Genomic DNA, 18,047 nt, shown 5'->3' with positions numbered 1-18,047 from the left:
GCTCGATTCAAACGGGCCACTCCCCCCCCCCCCACTCACTAGCGTTCATATTTTTTCCGAGTTAAGGTCCCATGAGGTCCACCGGAAGGGGCGTGACTTGGGCTCTCTATAGCGTTACCTCTTTCGACGATAGACAGTGAATTACCAGACATTTTATTTAAATGAAAATCTTCGAGATTATTACTTTAAAAAACACCATTTAATTAGGCTACAGACACAACTCATAAAATGTGTATTACCGATGTAAAAATGTGTATTTCTACAGAATTTTGGGCCTGTTGAAGTTAATGCTGCCATCTACCAATACAGAGTTACACAGGACAGAAACTCAAACAAGATGGTAAGGAAATAAAAGTAGCACCATAGAGAAAAAGAATACATGATTCTACGCTAGTTAAGAACATTTCAGACCATGTCATTTTCCCTCCACAAAACTCTAGTGTTGATGGTTAACTTTCAAACATCTGATTAGGTAAATAAAAAGTGAGACTGGACTTTGAGAAAATAAATGTTCAGCTGAGGGACATGAGCCAGTCTTTCTGTACATTACTTTTCAGAATTACAGATCTAAAAAGCATATAGGTAGCCTTTATGTATGGATTTGGTTTTAAATGTTTGTGTGCCATGTTACCATTATATACAGTAGCTCCAAAGACAAACAACTGGTCCATTTATTCTTAAACTGAACTTGGATTATAAAACCTTGTGTGCTTTTATTTCTTGGACCTCTGCAGCTTAATTTATTTACAGCGCCGTGGAGTCGAAAAACATTGTGCAACTCCATGAGATCGTTCAGGTCATGAGTGTGCGACAACTGCAGGCAAAATGAACACACACGGACGTTGCACATGCATATTGTTTCTGTGAACGTTTCTCTTCTTTCATGTGAGATTATTGTGTCCGTGGTCTGCAGCACATACACGTTTGGTGCATGTTAAATACATAACATATATAAAAAACGGTCTGAATCAACAACTCTTTCTAATGGTGAATAACATGATCGTTTAACATGATTGAACTCTACAGACATTAACTTACACAGTAAATAATGTTGATGGTTAATAAATTACGGATATTCAAGTGGTTCTTTCTTTTCCAGGGAAACTACCGGGGGATAATGAGAACATGGCACCTGAATCCAAATTAACTGACTGATCGTGTAATGCCTCTGGAGCAACCACGCCACACTGTACGTTCAGCACGGTTCGCCACACAAAAATTACGAACTATGAGACAGAAATCAATAGTTCAATTAAAACCTGCCTATGAGACAGAGGAGATAGTCACCATACTGTACACTTTCTACAATATCCATGTCCATTATGAATATAACAAGTGCATTCACTCAAAAGGAGGAGTTGAACATAAAGACAAAAATCTCGTTTTTCACTTAGGATCCGGTCAAATTATTCAGAGACTGTAAGAGGACGAACTTGGCAAATTCCTGCAGTTTACATTCAGCATAGTATGCAGATTTAGGGGGCTTTCACACCTGCCTCATTTAGTTTGGTTGACTCGCACTAGAGTTTGTTTTTCCCCCTGTGGTGCGGTTCGTTTGGGCAGGGGGGAATGCAGAGCAATCACACTCGGGCGCGCACCAAAAACGGACCAAACGAGCGTACCGAGACCTCCTTGAAGAGGGGGGGAGGGGGGGACCTCTGTTAGGGTTGGGTACCAAAAACGGTTCCTATGCAACCGGTAGGAATCGGACCGTATCCACTTAATGTGATGACTGAAGTATTTTCCCCTCTGTTGTTCCCAAACGGACATACAAATATCCCCCTTTCTCTGTCGTCTACCGTTAGCTAGCTACCGTAAATGTAGGCTACTTTTAAAATGCCATATTTTCCCCTCTGTGCTCACCAAAACGGACGTAAAAGCATATTAACGTGATCGCTAGTAAACATATTACATCTTTGATGTAATTTTTCAGTTTTTAAAGAATCTGTTTAGGAATTGGAATAGTTTTAAAAAGTACCGAATCGTAAAAATCCAAAACCATACCCAACCCTAGTCTCGGTAGCAGGGTTCAAAATTAACTTTTTCGTCCACCAGCCAAACGGCTAGTGAATGTTTAAATCCTACTAGCCACTCCATAGATTGCCATTGTGTTTTTTTTTTAGGCTGTGGAGTTAAGCACATCTACCAGCCACTTTGCATATTTTACCAGCATTCGGCTGGTGGATGGCGCTACTTTTGAACCCTGCTCGGTACGCTTTCCACCCAACTCTGGAGCGGTTCGTTTGTGGTGAGAACGTGATCTGGGTGTGTACTCCACCAGTCTGAGCTACATGGCTACCGTAGTCAGGTGAGCTTTGCATTCTGCGATGCGGAAGGTGTGCCATCGCAGAAACTGACTGACTGTCAAGCGAAGTCTCGGTGAACAACCTCCCTCGCAAAACAATGTGTGAAAAATATTTAGATGAAACGAGCTGGTTTGACCGTGGAGATGAAAGAAATATGCACCATGCCAGAACACAGGACCTTCTTCCTGCATTTGCTCCCACCCCCCCCGACACATCTGACCAATTAGCGGAGTGAACGTTCTTGCGTGCCTTGTAATGATGCACTTGGGTTCGCTTCGATTGTTCGAAACCAAGGGGAAAAACTGCCCCAAGATTACAAGCTCATCGTCCGATTTGGACCAGAGCAAACAAACTACAGGTGTGAAAGCGCCATAAATGCCCGGGACTCGGTGAGCAAACTTTTGCTTAATTAATGCAATTAGTTTTTGACGAAGAACTCCCAATTAAATTAGGAACTTAAAGATGAACAAAAGTGAATAACTGAGATTTGTTTTAGGTCAACGGCAACCTTTTAAAAACATTCATTCAGATTCTTTCATTTTTCAGCAATTTTTTTTTTTTTGTTTGTTTTTAAATTACTGTACTTCTTTTACATCAACACAACAGTTGATTAGCGAGTCATCTTTATTTACAGAGGGAAAGTTGGGAGTGATGAGCTCCACAGCTTATGCATTGAGCCTCAGAGACTGATCCTCTCTCCTCCTGGAGGAGATATCGATGTCTATGGAGTCTTTACCCACAATGAGTCGGAGGCGCTTTGCTGGAGGAAGCGGAATGAAATCGTCTTCGAACTCATTGTCGAAGTAGTCATCGTCGTCGTCGTCGTCGTCCTCCTCTTCCTCGTCGTCGCCGTCTTCGTCGTCCTCGTCAGACGACGGCTCCGCCAGGACCTTTTGGGTCCGATGTCCACCGTGCCGGGCCTCCAGACTCTGGCCCATGTCCCCGTTATAGGACATCTGGTCCGCCTTTGTCTGGGATATCCTCCGCGCGTCGTCCTCCCTCTTCAGCTGGATCTTCAGCTTGGTGGAGTTGCCGTGGACCACGGGGGCGAAGCCGTTATTCAGTTTGGCGATGTATGAGCTGCCTTTGTCCTTGTCGTGGTCCTTGCTGAACTTGATGCTGATTTTGCTGGAAGAGGCCGAGTTGACCGTAGAGGCAGAAAGGTTGGAGGAGCCAACGGGGTCGTTGGCGTCATTGGTCTTGCTACTGCTGCTGTCCCTCCGCCGGCGGAGCGTCAGTTTGGGGATGCCCGTGCTGTTCTCCAGGATCAGCTGAGCGTCGTATCGCGTGATCTGACGCTTCTTCTTGCTTTTGTCCTGTGACCGGCAGCCACTCTTACCCTTGTCCCTGCGGAGGGACTTGCTGCCGTTGGAAACCCCGTTGTAGTCCCTGTGCCGGTCGGAGAAGCTCAGCAGCACGTTGCCACAGTCTGAGAAGTTAGGGGCGTGGTCGGCAGCCACCGGCATGAAGGGCTCGCCGTACGAGTCCTCGCATTTGATCGTCCGCTCGGTCCTGAGCCGTGCCAGCCGTTTTCGCCTGGTGCACGAGCCTCTTCTGGCATAGCCAGGGTCCAAAGCCGGCTGCTCCAGCCCTACTCCGTGGCGGAGGTACTCCTCCATGTCGGCTGGCTCCGTTTTAATGACCACTCCACCAGGGACTGGGCTCAAGCCGTCCATAGCACTGGGCTCCAGCTTAACGCCAGCTGCCGTTTCCTGGGCTTTTACAAGGGTCCTTGTGGACCTGCGAGTTCTGTACGTCGAACACTGGCTGCCCTCGCTGCCTTGCACGTGCGGTAGATTGCCATTTTCCTTGGCAGCGTGACGGGTGAGGCAGCCCCGCTGGCCTAACGTCTGCTGCACCAGCTCCTGTCCATCCTTCTCCTTCTTCACGGTGACACCTTTACAAAGCGACACCTTTGAGTCCCTGAGACCCAGCTGGCAAGTCTCTCCTTTGGCCAACGCCTTGGGCTCTGCACCCCTCCTGCGACTCCGCAACTGGACTTTACTTAGTGAAGGCTTGGATTGGGATTTTAGTCTCTTTGGTACCCTGTTATTGTTTACACGACCTTGTTTTGAACATGAGGTAGTAAGGGCTCTTGACAAAGTCTGTCTGGATTGAGTCCTGTTTTTATACTTCAGGCCAGATGATGATGTTCTTTTTCTGGCAGCTGCCGGGAAAAGATAAAATGTTGCACATTAGGTATTTATAACATTTTCAGAAACCCACCTACACTGATTTACTAAATCAAAATCATATTTTTTGATTTAGTCCCTCAACATTAACAATATAACTACACTGAGAATGATAGAATAGTTAAATGTGATTGCAACAATCCCTAAAATAGACAATGATTCTTCATTAATTCAAGTATTAAATCTTTGTACAGCCAATAGGGATGTAACGATGCATCGTGAATCGGTTAAAAATGGATAGAAATGTGTAAAGATTACAACCAGTTGAGTTAAAAAATGAATCTTGATGCAGTTTTTAAACGTCCGAGGGCGTAATCTACTTTAGATTTCACTTGTTTGACTTCAGACGTCACGTCTTCTTAGTTTATGCATTTAAAGAGATTTCTTTCTAGTTATTGATATGAAATTTCTTTCCAAAATTAACATTTTTCATATAATTTTTGTTATTTAAAGATAAAATACAATTTCAGTTGCACTTTTGATAAGAGGACACATCATTTGTCTGCAGCTCATTCTATTAAACAAATTGTGAGCAACTCGTATCGTGAACTTATAATCGGGAATCGTATCGAATCGTGAGTAGAGTCCAAAACTTAAAGTATTTATTTTGTGATAAAATTTTCTCATTTGAGATGCTGCGACTTAAATTTTCGGGCATTTTTGCTGATTAATCAACAAATCGTTTCAGATCTACTTTGAAATGTGTTCTTCAAAAATCCTGAGAAAATCATATCGTTAACTTAAAATCACGTATAAATCATGAGTGTATCGTTGCATCCCTATTAAGTTCATATAATCTAATATATAACTGTAGCCAGCCTACCTCAGCTATAATCCACTCTGTTTTATTGGGAAAATGATGTTTGGAATTATAAGACTTCTGCGTTTCAATGTAAATTCTTTATTTCAAAGAGCTGCTTATTCTGTTGAAAAAAACTGAGAAAATCATATCGTGAACTTAAAACCATGAATCGTATTGTTACATCCCTAACAGCCAAGCTCTGATAATCAGTACATTTGTGTAAAGCTACATTTTACCTGCACTGCCAGGTTGGATTTCTTCTCGGTCCCAGTTTTTGAGTTTGGGATCTTGAAACCACGGCATAAATATACCAACAGTGTTGGAATATTTATATATACGCTAATATTTAGGGGACTCTTACATTGATGTGTTTTTGGCATTTCCTGAGAGTCAACGTCGGTGTGGGAGCCTACAGAGTGACTATCTGAGCTCCTGTTTCCTTCCCCCAGCTTCTTCAGCCTGTTGAGACGCTTGTCCGTCTCCCGCAACCCGTACTTGCTGTTGATCACCGGCACTTCCACTGGCAGGCCAGCTCTGGATTTGAAAGCACCAGTGCCGCGTCTGCACATCAACAAAATAAATGAATATATGATAAAACATCACTGAAAAGTTGAGTGAAGGAATTGCACTAATTCAGCTTTACTTGAATAACACTGTATTAAGTTCTTATTTTCATGCATTGGCTCAACCGGGGATGGTGCGGGACAGTCATTTTTGCACATTTGGCGACATCTACCTCTAGATTTGTTTTGGAAACTTTCTTCGGCACGTTAAAGCGTTCGTTATACTCGCCATTCACGCGGCAGTGCGACGTCATGGGAGCGCCGTTAACTGTTTATACACGTGCGTGGTGGTCGCGACACTAGTTGCAGTCTTCTCCTGAACAGAGGGGGCGCAACTGAGGAAAGGCTACCGACTTTGCTATTTCTAGATAGTAGAAGAAGAAGAAGAAGGCAGGAGAACTGGCAGCTGCATTGACGTCAATGTCAACAGCGGCTAAGATGATATTGGAGTCAATGAATGAAGAAGAACAGCTGCTTTTGAGCCTGCTTGCAAAGAAACAGAGAAAAAGAAGGTGGAATATTCATCCTTTGAAGAATTCGGAAAGCTTACCCTCGAACTCGTCTACGCTCTCGGTTTCTGCTTTGTCGTGCGCCGCTGAAAAAAATAGAGTGGTGCACGACCACTACTCTCCCTCTCCTCAATGTGCCCACCACCACAATTTATCAGCCTTGGGTGCTTAAAGGAACACGCCAACTTATTGGGAAGTTAGCTTATTCACCGTAACCCCCAGAGTAAGACAAGTCGATACATAGGCTACCCTTCTCATCTCCGTGCGTGCTGTAAAGCTGTCTGACGGCTCCAGCGGCATCAGCCCATCACAGAACAGGCAGGTGAATGGTTCCAGTAATCCTACTGCTCGACAAGTGATAAAATAACATCAACATGTTCCTACTTTACATGTTGTGATTGGTAGAGTCATAGCGTGTATAAAAACAACGCTAACATGAGACACAGCCGTCTTCTAACCGTAAACAAACCGGAACTATATTCTGCAGGCGGAAGAATATAGTACTTGGGCGGAGTGATATGCCTCGCAGCAAGCCTGTCTGAGAATATAGTCCCGGTTTGTTTACAGTTAGGAAGATGGCTGTGTCTCATGTTACGTTGTTTTTTGTACACGCTGTGACTCTACAAATCACAACATGTAAACAGGAACATGTTGGTGTTATTTTGTCACAATTGGGAGCAGTAGGCTAGTTGGAACCAGTTACCTGCAGGATCTGTGCTAAGCTAAGCTAACGCTGGAGCCGTCAGACAGCGTTACAGCACGCACGGAGATGAGAAGGGTATGTATCGACTTACTCTGGGGGTCACAGTGAATAAGCTAAATTCCCAATAAGTCGGAGTGTTCCTTTAAGAAGGTCCTGCAGCAAATGTATCAGGAAGTTTTGCATATTTGGCAGCATCTACTTGAAGGGCCGGTCTTTTCTTGGTCTGCAATTTCTCCACGCTTCCCCTGCTTTTTGTCAACACTTTTGGCACTCTTTTTTTGTGCAGATGCGCTGTTAAAGGCACTGACCACAAAAGCGGACATGCTATCCATCTTACACTCCTCTCGTGGGCCTACTGATCAATTTCTGGATTTGTGATGGTTGTGTGCATAGATATGATGCGTCTGAACGTTAGAGTGACTGTGTCCCAAAGTACATATGTAGCAGCACCGGATAGGTGAAGTAATAAGACCTTAGCCTGGAATAGCTGTTCAACTTCAAGTTTCTCTCTCAATCTTAAGATGGAGCTCCCCACTAGCCCCCAGGGTACAGGACTGTTCACCTTTTACTTTGGAAAATATTGACTTCGTACTTGGTGATCACTTTTTGACAAAGTCCTTACTAATTAACCGAACTTTGACCCTGTAGTCTAAATTAATGGCACATACATAAACTTGCACATAATACTGCACAGACAACACCTTCAAGACATTCTGTAAAGTGCATTTGTTGTCACACCCACCGTTCACATGTATAGCATTCACAAAACTCATTGTTTTCCCCAAAAAACCCGTCTCCGTAGTAACACGAGATTTCCTCTCCTGGTTCAGTGTCCCTCAAAACCTTCACACAGGCGGTGTCCCGTCCTGTCGATACAAACTAAACAAAAAATACAAATGTGTTCATTCACAGAGGTTTCACATTTCACAGCAACTGATCCAATGATTTTTGTTTTTTAGTTTTCTTAAAGTGCTCATATTATGCTCATTTTCAGGTTCATAGTGGTATTTAAAAAAGGTTATATCAGAATAGGTTTATTTTGGTTGTACTGCTCCCCTTTTCACCCTGTGTGCTGAGCTCTCTGTTTTAGCTACAGAGTGAGACATCTCACTTCTGTTACATCTTTGTTGGGAGTCGCACATGCTCAGTAGCTAGGTAAGGACTACTAGCCAGTCAGAAGCAGAGTATGAGGGCGTGTCCTGACAGTACCTAGGTAAGGACTACTAGCCAGTCAGAAGCAGAGTATGAGGGCGTGTCCTGACAGTAGCTAGGTAAGGACTACTAGCCAGTCAGAAGCAGAGTATGAGGGCGTGTCCTGACAGTACCTAGGTAAGGACTACTAGCCAGTCAGAGCAGAGTAGGAGGGCGTGTCCTGACAGTAGCTAGGTAAGGACTACTAGCCAGTCAGAAGCAGAGTATGAGGGCATGCCCTGACAGTACCTAGGTAAGGACTACTAGCCAGTCAGAAGCAGAGTATGAGGCCGCACCTGACAGTACCTAGGTAAGGACTACTAGCCAGTCAGAAGCAGAGTATGAGGCTGCCACGCTAGCAGCTAGGCGAGCATTATGCGTGTTACAAAGTGACCATGTTTGTCTCTGAAGTAAAGGCTGGACTACAATAGAACTGTTTTGGAGCAGTTGGTGAACAGTGTTTTCTGTTGGAGATGGTAAGTCCCTTTGGGGGACTTTGGGCTTTTTCACTTTGTAAACCTGTAATGTGCACAAAAAGATATATAACACAATAAAGGAAAGAGAAAAAGCCAAAAAGCATAATATGAGCACTTGAAGAGACCTTTTTAAATAAAAAATAAAATAAAAAAGGAAGCCTACCTTGCAGTTTGGTCGACAATCTGAAAAAAGAATCAAGACCATTACATTAGTATCCTTATATAGAATACTGGACTAGCAGAGATAGGACATGTTTTAATTTTTCACACGGAAACAATTCCCCTTATTCATTCATTCCATGTTGTTACAGTACTAATGGCCCCCCGGAGCACTAGAGACTGTGACGACTAATACCGTGATTGATGAACGCAGCTGGTCCCAGCCAGAGCTGCGCACAGTTCTTGCGGGTTGAATACATGACGCTGAAGTCATTCTCCCCGTGCCGGAGCAGCATGTTTTCCTCACTCTCTGAAAGCTCAGCAATGCATCCCACCAGGTGTTCGATCTTGTCGTTTCTTTTCCTGTAAAACAAGGGCAAGACAAGAGTTCGTTGAACACCGCAAAGTAGGCTGCATTACCTTGGTTCAAAAGGGAATTGTACGCGTAGTCATATAGCTGCCGTGTATCCAGAACAGCCCGGGGTGTTGAAACTAATCACTGCATCGCGATGCGGACCTGGACGATTCTGCACCGATGCAGTGACAGACCACAAACAAATATTGCCTAATGAGGTTACTTGTTGATTTTCCGGTTGCTGCTTTTTTGTTTTTGCCTTTTGTCTGCTGTGTTCAGACTTCGCTACATTCAGGAACTGTCTTTTTTAAGAGCATATCCAATAAAGGGGTCATAGATATATCTGCCTGCTTGAATTTGTTGATGAAAACCATGGTAGCAATATATAATATTGATAGGTGACGCATCGGGATATTGAATCGTGACACCAGTAAAGATTCACACCCCTACTATATATGTGCAGGCTAGGGCTGACAGTTAGCTAACAGTTTGTGAGATAGACCTTTTCCCACAGCAGACATGTTGACATGTCATAGTAGGAAAAGCACAGATGTATTCAAGTCCATTAATGATGGCTGCATGCCACTTAGGAGAGACCCTGGTATTAAACCATTAATGATGGCTGCATGCCACTTAGAGGTCCTGGTATTAAACCATTAATGATGGCTGCATTCCACTTAGGAGAGACCCTGGTATTAAACCATTAATGATGGCTGCATTCCACTTAGGAGAGACCCTGGTATTAAACCATTAATGATGGCTGCATTCCACTTAGGAGAGACCCTGGTATTAAACCATTAATGATGGCTGCATTTCACTTAGGAGAGACCCTGGTATTAAACCATTACTGATGGCTGCATTCCACTTAGGAGAGACCCTGGTATTAAACCATTACTGATGGCTGCATTCCACTTAGGAGAGGTCCTGGTATTAAACCATTACTGATGGCTGCATTCCACTTAGGAGAGACCCTGGTATTAAACCATTACTGATGGCTGCATTCCACTTAGGAGAGGTCCTGGTATTAAACCATTACTGATGGCTGCATCCCACTTAGGAGAGACCCTGGTATTAAACCATTACTGATGGCTGCATTCAACTTAGGAGAGGTCCTGGTATTGTGCATGCTGACTCATTGAAATAGCTTACTGGGACACTTGATGGAACTGAGCCATAATTAAGGTTATCAATTCCAGCTGTGCTTTTCCTACTATGACAAGTCGGGGGTCACGGCCCGGGGCATTCAGAATACAAGGCATTGGTGCACGTAACGCAAAACCAAATTTCACAAACACAAGTTCTGACTGGAAACTTTTAGTCGTACGCCGTTAGCAACACGTACCGAGGATAGCACAGCATTCAGATTTACGTGCGAGTCGGCCACACTACGGCAACCGCAAATGAAACGCTGGAGCAGGAAGACCCGCCTTCGAGTTCCCGGTCAGCTACAACAGCGACGGAGAGAGAGTTGTGTACAAGACGAGCACGGCGCGCAGGCTTTGCTCCACCATTGTTAAAGGACGTGAAAAGGATCACTGTCAGTACCCGATCCGTTCCACCTGCACAATCCGTTCTGCGCATGTGCAAGATGTTCACACGCTAGCCTCCAGCTAACGTTAGTTAGCTAATAGCTAATTCGGCGGACCGCTAGGTGATTATAGCGGTCTGCCGTTAGCCTCCACCGGGAAGCTAACGTTAGTTTAGCTAACGGTTAATTCGGCAGACCGCTAGGTGATTATAGCGGTCTGTCGTTAGCCTCCACCGGGAAGCTAACGTTAGTTTAGCTAATGGTTAATTTGGCTAAGCGCAAGCTGATTGCAGCGGTCTGCCGTTAGCATCCACAGTTAAGCTAACGTTAGTTTAGCTAACAGCTAATTCGGCTAACCGCTAGCTGAGACAGCATGTAAACTTTAAAAGACCCTCAAAATAAAACTTGAAAATAAACGTTAACATATATAACAGCTGTTACGTCAGTTCTACTTTACTTGTGCTCATTTAAAATACAATCAGTCAATTCTTGTCTTTATTGTTATTACTGTAAAGTCTTAATTTAGCTGTAGCCTGCTTTTCCCATTATGTTTGACTTAACGTTATTTTAGACTGAATGGCATGAACGCAGCATTATCATCTGCGCCTACGTCATGGCATACGTGTCATCTTGCACATGCGCAGAACGGATTGTGCAGGTGGAACGGATCGGGTACTGACAATCACATCCAGCATGCTGACGCACATTCAACAGCATCACCCAGATGTGTCAAACACCGGGATGAGGAAAAAGCAACCCGTTTTTTGAGTTTCATAGCATAAAGAGATGCTTTTCAGTGTTACAGCCCGTTGGGACCTGCCAAAGGTAAAGTTAGAACAGTTAAATGCATTTAGTGGGTGGGGGCTAATAGCGTGTTGACTTGTGGTGCTGTTTTAATCAGAAATAACACATGGCAGCATGTCCTCACCATTCCTTTGTTGCCACAATTTTAGCTCCATTTTGCTCTGATGAATAGCGATTACATGGGAGAATCTCAAACCCGCTGTCTGTGGCAAACATCCGCAGATACACAAATACCTGTGCAAGACATAAAGTTAGTCATCTGATGGTTTGTGATGCTGGAATAAAAAAAAAAAAAAAACAACAAAAAACAGGGACGATCTTTCAGAATATTTTTTTTACATGTTGCTTGAAGAGCTTTTCTTGAGCTTTCGTCTTGTGGAGAAAAAGATTTCGGGACCAGTCCCCTGTCGTCAAAGCTCTGAAAGCTTTCTCCAAGTTGTCGTGTTTCTTGAAGCGCTCGATGATCTCCTTCAGCTCCTCTTGTCTTCCCTTGATTGGTCGAAATCTGCGGGGACACATTAAAAAAAAGAAGGCACAAAACAAAAGGGGATACAAAAGTAAAAATCTGAAATAAAATACACCTTAAAGATGCAGTAGGTAAGACTTATCAAACTAATTTTCTGTCATATTTGCAGAGACTGACCCTATGTTCCAGTAGAACTACATGAAGCAGGTCATTAAAACAATAAATCCAGCTCCTCTGGCTCCACCTACAGCCTGTAGTGTGATTTGCAAAAATCCACCACTCCCTGTTCAGATGCACCAATCAGGGCCAGTGTCTAACTGCGTGTCAATCACTGCTCATGCACACACACATTCATTCTCCCTTGTGGGGGGAGGGGCTTAGGAGACCTTTTGGCCTCTAGCAGAAAATGGGGAGGGACTGAGAAGTTGTTGATGTTCAAATTCTTTGGCTAAGTCCTGGATCTTCACAATCCTACCTACAGCACATTTAATGTAGAGCTGTGCAATTAATCAAATTTTGATCGCAAATTCGATTTAGGCTGCTAACGATAAAAAAATAAAAACAAACAAACAATGGAGTCGAGAAAAACAATTACTTTCCACATTACATTTAGCAAGTAAACTCTTTTTCTTGTATTCCGAAAGGGGAATTCAAAAAGTTCAACTGGAAAAGTATTAAAAAGGAAATTTCACCGTTTTTTTCCTAACTGTTTTAATGTTTTTTTAAGTTCAACAAATGTAACATCTTTCCAAAATTCGATGAGTAATCGGGTTACATAAATCGTGATTTCAATATTGACCAAAATAATTGTGATGATGAATTTTTTTTTTTGTAATCAAGCAGCCCTAACTTAATCTAAGAAGAAGATAAGAATGCTTTTCTATGACTGCGATGAGGATGCACGACCACCGACTCCGCTGTGATAAATCCGCTGACCTGGTGTTCATTTTGTGAGTTTGAAAGCCCAGGTATGGATCCAGGATGAGGCTCGTGGTCAGGTCATCATTCTCACACAACTCCTTGGCAGTCATTCCTGATGAGGGCACATAGCGTCTCTCTGCCTCCAGACTGGCTGCACTAAACCCTGTCAACCACCAAACACAGACTGGTGTTAGTGTATGGGACTGATGTAGAATCTGTTACATTTGTTAACGTGTTCAACTCACTGCGGCTACATCGTCGGCTTCGGTTTTTGTTGTGGCGCAGGGAAGCCCGCTGTGAGTGCTGAGAGCGAGTCTGGCTCACATGTTGCTCGCTGGTCAACTTGTTTCCGTGTCGTCTGCCATTTAATACCATGTTCTTGGATTCGCCCAGCCACTTCATGCCCACAAGCCCCCTGGTCCAGTTGCATTTAGTCTCCGAGATGAAGAAACACTCTTGAGTGGGGAAGACAGGGGTCTAGCGTTTGAAACCTGGAGGCAGAGCAGAAACAACAAACATTACTAGATGCCAATAAACCTCTAATTACTTTACACAAACTGATAAAATACAAAACAAAATGGAAAGGAAATGGGCAGCTGGATGTGTTGCCAGCTTTACTTAGTTTGCAGATCTAAGATCATTGATACAAAATATAAAATTATACAATTCAAATACCCAACACTATATATATATAGTCATTAAAATGAGCTCCATATTTACCAGCTCCAAGATTAAAGTGATGACCACATTAACGCAGCAATAATAACATATATTCATCTTTATCTGTAGTTTGTTTTTTACTGTTTATTTACTTTTTGTTTACTTCCTATATTTAGCTAAAAGTTTGTTATTCTTATACTGTATTTTCTATACTGTATTTTTTATACTTCTATTTTCTATAGAAGTGTTTTGTAAGCTGCTGAAAATCTGCTGCTGGAAATGTAATTCCCTTGCGGGAGTCATCCCAAAAGGATCAATAAAGTCTAAGTCTAAGTCTTAATAATTATAATCCAAAAATATAATAATATATATGATTCTGAAATGGGCCATTCTGCATAATGAGTACTTTAACTTTTGGTACATTGAGTGTAAAAATACTCAGTTACAAGTAAAAGTCCTGAAGTCAAAAACTTACTTAAGTAAAAGTACACATATACAAAATATTAGCATCAAAATATAGTGTGGTATTGGCTACTTCTTCCACACAGGAAAGCAGTCAAGGAAACAAGTTTAAAATGATCCTGCAGCGCCGCTCAGTGTTAACCCCAAATAATGCACTGGCTTACGGTCAGGTGCAACACAGACGTCTCAGCTGCCATCACAGAGACACATACAGTATCGCTTTGTTAATTTATGGATCAGATATACTCACATGAACACGATCACGTTTATAATCACATAAACGCATAACACAATATGTATACGTACGTCAGAAGGGTAATGCGGTTTCCTAATGCGCAACTGCGTTGCGAGGAGCGTCATCTCATTAGTAATCGATGCATAAAAAGCTTCGCATTTTAGCTCGGAAGCTAACGTTAGCCACCATAAAACCACAACACGCCACGGGGATCAGGACAGGCAGTGGAAACCCGGAAGCTGAGGCCGAGATTGTATCAGAGTTATCAATATATAGCTTGCATTGTTTGCCAACTGTCGTCTCTCCAACGACGCTGAAGTTAACTTAAAGGAGACATAACTTACATAGCTGAGCGACTGATCCTCCGTTTTTGCACCTATTACTGTTGTGAAAGAGTGTTAGACATTTAGCTTAAGCAATAAAGCTGTCTTTTTTTTCCCCACATCAAGACCACATTGTACCAGATCTAGATCAAAAAACCTCTCTAGTGGCTAGGTAGAGCTAGCCTTGTCTCCACCCACCCACAGACAGACCCTCCGTTAGCATGGAGCTACAGACCCTCTGTTAGCATGGAGCTAGCCACCAAAAGGCGACGCCGGGGAGATAGATGCTCGGCCGTGGAGGTGGTGGTTAGCTTGCAGCAATTGCCGGTTTGAAGCCATAAACGGCCCTTAAAACATCAGCAGTTGATCCATACAACACAAGTAACGTTACACGAGTGGTGATAGTTAACGTCAACGATATTACACCACAATACAATCACTCTATATCTCAATCGGCTTAGAAACGTCCCATTAAGCATGCTGACATCCAACTTACGTTAATAAAACCCAAAAGGCCAACGTTAACCAAACGCCTGGTTTAAAAAAATACACATTAAATAATCCAACATCAACGTTACTTCTTAGTTTGTGTTAGCTAGCATCAAACTTAGCTAACTTCAGTAACGTAAAGGCTAACTTAGCTTCCCTCAGCTAGCAGTCAACAACACAGTCGATAATAACACAACACAGTTACATTTTCTCCCACTAACGATGTAATGTGCATCAGATATTCGACGACAATAGCCGATAGTTTGATTCCCAGTAACGTTACGGTACCTGTGCAACCCACTGGTCCACAGCAGGCAGCTGGCTAACACACACACTGCCTTAGCTTGGCTTGTTTGATGTGGAAGCCATTAGCTAGTTAGCTTAACAGGCTAAATCTACCATTTGTAAGCGAATTAAAAGTTAGTTTGTGTGCCGATAACCTTGTAGACACGATCAACGGTGGTCATCAGAGGAAGCAGAATCACCAGAGACTCGGTGCAGGCATTATTTATCATGATAGAGAGCAGTTAAAGAGCTGAAAGCATTTTCACGCGTTGGTTAAATGTCTCGAGTCGACAGCGGAAGCAGAACAAACACAGAATACTCACAAAGGTGATTTTGTAAAAACAATCACGAAATAAAACTCCTTCAAACTAATCCAAAATTGGCACACGGCACCCTAAACGAAAATATCACAGGAAACACATCTTTTTTTTTTTTTTTTTTTTAAGAAATTAACATTAAAATTCAAGATGGCGGAGAGAGGGGGAGAAAGGGTAGATGCTAGATCGCACCCGATACACGTGTCGACGTCCATATCTATGGTCGACGTCAACGCGAGCATACTGCGCAGGCGTCCGTGAGAAATCCCAGTAAAGCTTCTAAACCAAATGCTACACAATCGAACATGTTCCAACAGTAATGTGATCCGAAATTGGGGGGAAATTATGAACAACATCGGAAACCAAGAGTGTATGTAACATAAAAACACTGCATGAACGTCAGTTGAATGGTGTTGACGCCTGCGCAGTATGCCCGGGTTGACGTCCACACGTGCATCGGGTGCAATCTAGCATCTACCGAGAGAAAGGCGCAGCACGGCCATCGCAGAAGAAAATAGGTCCAACAAATACGCAACCGTTGTCGTCCGTCGGGACCAAAATGAGAAACGGTACTTGATGATACAGTCTGAAACTTTAAGAGTGAACGTTGTTGTCGACTTTTCACCGCTTTCTATAAATAAAAGATGTCGAAAATCGTTATCTTAGTCTGTGCCAGTAGTTGTCGGATGTACACAAAAGTAGTGCTGCATAAACAAACCTCTTTGCGCTTCTTAAAGAATCCAACGGTTGTGGGCAAACAACAGTGAGGTTCTGCCTGCCCCGTTCCACGTAGAACCCGGCAGAACCTCAACAGAACAAGCTAGAACAAGTGAACTTCGAACCACATCACCTTAAGACTTCTTCCCTTCACAGCACTAGGCCCTATTATTTAGAATATGTCCCTCCTCTTCACTCATCTCTTGGTGTATGGTGTAAATAGGCTGTTCCTCAGTTCTTCCTCTACAGTCAACAGAACCAAACGATCTTCCAGCCAGATGGACATTGTTAATTGTTCCACATCATTGATCCATTATCCTTTGGCATTCACTTAATGAGTTTAATTGTTTGTTTATTTTATAAGTGAACACCCACACAATTTTTTTTCTACTACTGTCAAATAGTCAAGAAAAGCACAAGTAGCCTAGTGTTTAAAAAGTAAATAAAAAACAAGGAAATAAAAATACATCTTAGAGCATCATATTTGTAGGGAATCTTTAGTTTTTCTTTGTATCTAGACTAATATTTAATGTATGTTTTAAATGTGTTGAGTGTAATGTTTAAAGTGCTCATTTTCAGGTTCATAATTGTATTTAGAGGTTGTACCAGAGGTTTACATTTCAAAAAACACCATATTTATGTTGTACTGCACATTGCAGCAGCTCCTCTTTTCACCCTGTGTGTTGAGCTCTCTGGTTTAGCTACAGAATGAGACATCTCACTTCTGTTACATCTTTGTTGGGAGTCGCACATGCGCAGTACCTAGGTAAGGACTACTAGCCAGTCAGAAGCAGAGTATGAGGGCGTGCCCTGACAGTACCTAGGTAAGGACTACTAGCCAGTCAGAAGCAGAGTATGAGGGCGTGCCCTGACAGTACCTAGGTAAGGACTACTAGCCAGTCAGAAGCAGAGTATGAGGGCGTGCCCTGACAGTACCTAGGTAAGGACTATTAGCCAGTCAGAAGCAGAGTATGAGGGCGTGCCCTGACAGTACCTAGGTAAGGACTATTAGCCAGTCAGAAGCAGAGTATGAGGGCGTGCCCTGACAGTACCTAGGTAAGGACTACTAGCCAGTCAGAAGCAGAGTATGAGGGCGTGCCCTGACAGTACCTAGGTAAGGACTACTAGCCAGTCAGAAGCAGAGTATGAGGGCGTGCCCTGACAGTACCTAGGTAAGGACTATTAGCCAGTCAGAAGCAGAGTATGAGGGCGTGCCCTGACAGTACCTAGGTAAGGACTACTAGCCAGTCAGAAGCAGAGTATGAGGGCGTGCCCTGCTAGCATTATAGCGAGCATTATAACGTGTGTTATAAAGTGACCCACGTTTGTCTCTGAAGTAAAGGCTGGACTACAATAGAGCTGTTTGGAGCAGTTGGTGAACAGTGTTTTCTGTTGGAGATGGTAAGTCCCTTTGGGGGGGACTTTGGGCTTTTTCACTTTGTAAACCTATAACGTGCACAAAAAAGATATATAACACAATAAAGGAAAGAGAAAAAGCCAAAAAGCATAATATGAGTGAGGCTCATATTATGCTTTAAATTAAAAATTATGCCCTAAAGTGCTTATATTATATTATGAGCACTT

The 18,047-nt window shown here is 43.1% G+C and overlaps 1 protein-coding gene across 8 annotated transcripts; it reads right to left on the bottom strand.

Moving 5' to 3' along the window:
- Nucleotides 1-2,084: 2,084 nt before the first annotated feature.
- Nucleotides 2,085-16,703, bottom strand: kmt5b (lysine methyltransferase 5B). Of its 8 annotated transcripts, none has more exons than XM_039794939.1 (10): nucleotides 16,597-16,703; nucleotides 13,221-13,466; nucleotides 12,991-13,138; nucleotides 11,928-12,093; nucleotides 11,713-11,822; nucleotides 9,098-9,264; nucleotides 8,906-8,925; nucleotides 7,818-7,954; nucleotides 5,662-5,861; nucleotides 2,085-4,473 (listed from the first exon to the last, which is right to left on the bottom strand). In XM_039794939.1, exons 2-10 carry the CDS (start codon nucleotides 13,375-13,377, stop codon nucleotides 2,972-2,974), a joined length of 2,607 nt encoding a protein of 868 aa, XP_039650873.1. In that variant the 5' UTR covers nucleotides 13,378-13,466; nucleotides 16,597-16,703; the 3' UTR covers nucleotides 2,085-2,971. The 8 variants fall into 8 exon arrangements, with proteins under 8 accessions (XP_039650873.1, XP_039650871.1, XP_039650876.1 ...); XM_039794937.1 differs by having other exon boundaries at nucleotides 16,465-16,599; XM_039794942.1 differs by lacking the exon at nucleotides 16,597-16,703 and adding an exon at nucleotides 15,939-16,168.
- Nucleotides 16,704-18,047: the final 1,344 nt, after the last annotated feature.

The sequence above is a fragment of the Perca fluviatilis genome, chromosome 3, assembly GCF_010015445.1.
Source record: "Perca fluviatilis chromosome 3, GENO_Pfluv_1.0, whole genome shotgun sequence".
NCBI lineage: Eukaryota > Metazoa > Chordata > Actinopteri > Perciformes > Percidae > Perca > Perca fluviatilis.
Note: the sequence above shows the minus strand (reverse complement) of the source record. Positions and strands in the feature narration are given on the sequence as shown.

Bases quoted from the DNA above. Each gene is read 5' to 3' on its own strand.
- kmt5b (XM_039794939.1), bottom strand. From the start codon at position 13,377: ATGAAGTGGCTGGGCGAATCCAAGAACATGGTATTAAATGGCAGACGA. The intron at 9,265-11,712 runs GTGAGGACATGC...CTTGTTTTACAG, and splicing joins ATTGTGGCAACAAAGGAATG to GAAAAGAAACGACAAGATCG. The intron at 7,955-8,905 runs GTAGGCTTCCTT...TTTTTTGTTTAG, and splicing joins ATTGTCGACCAAACTGCAAG to TTTGTATCGACAGGACGGGA.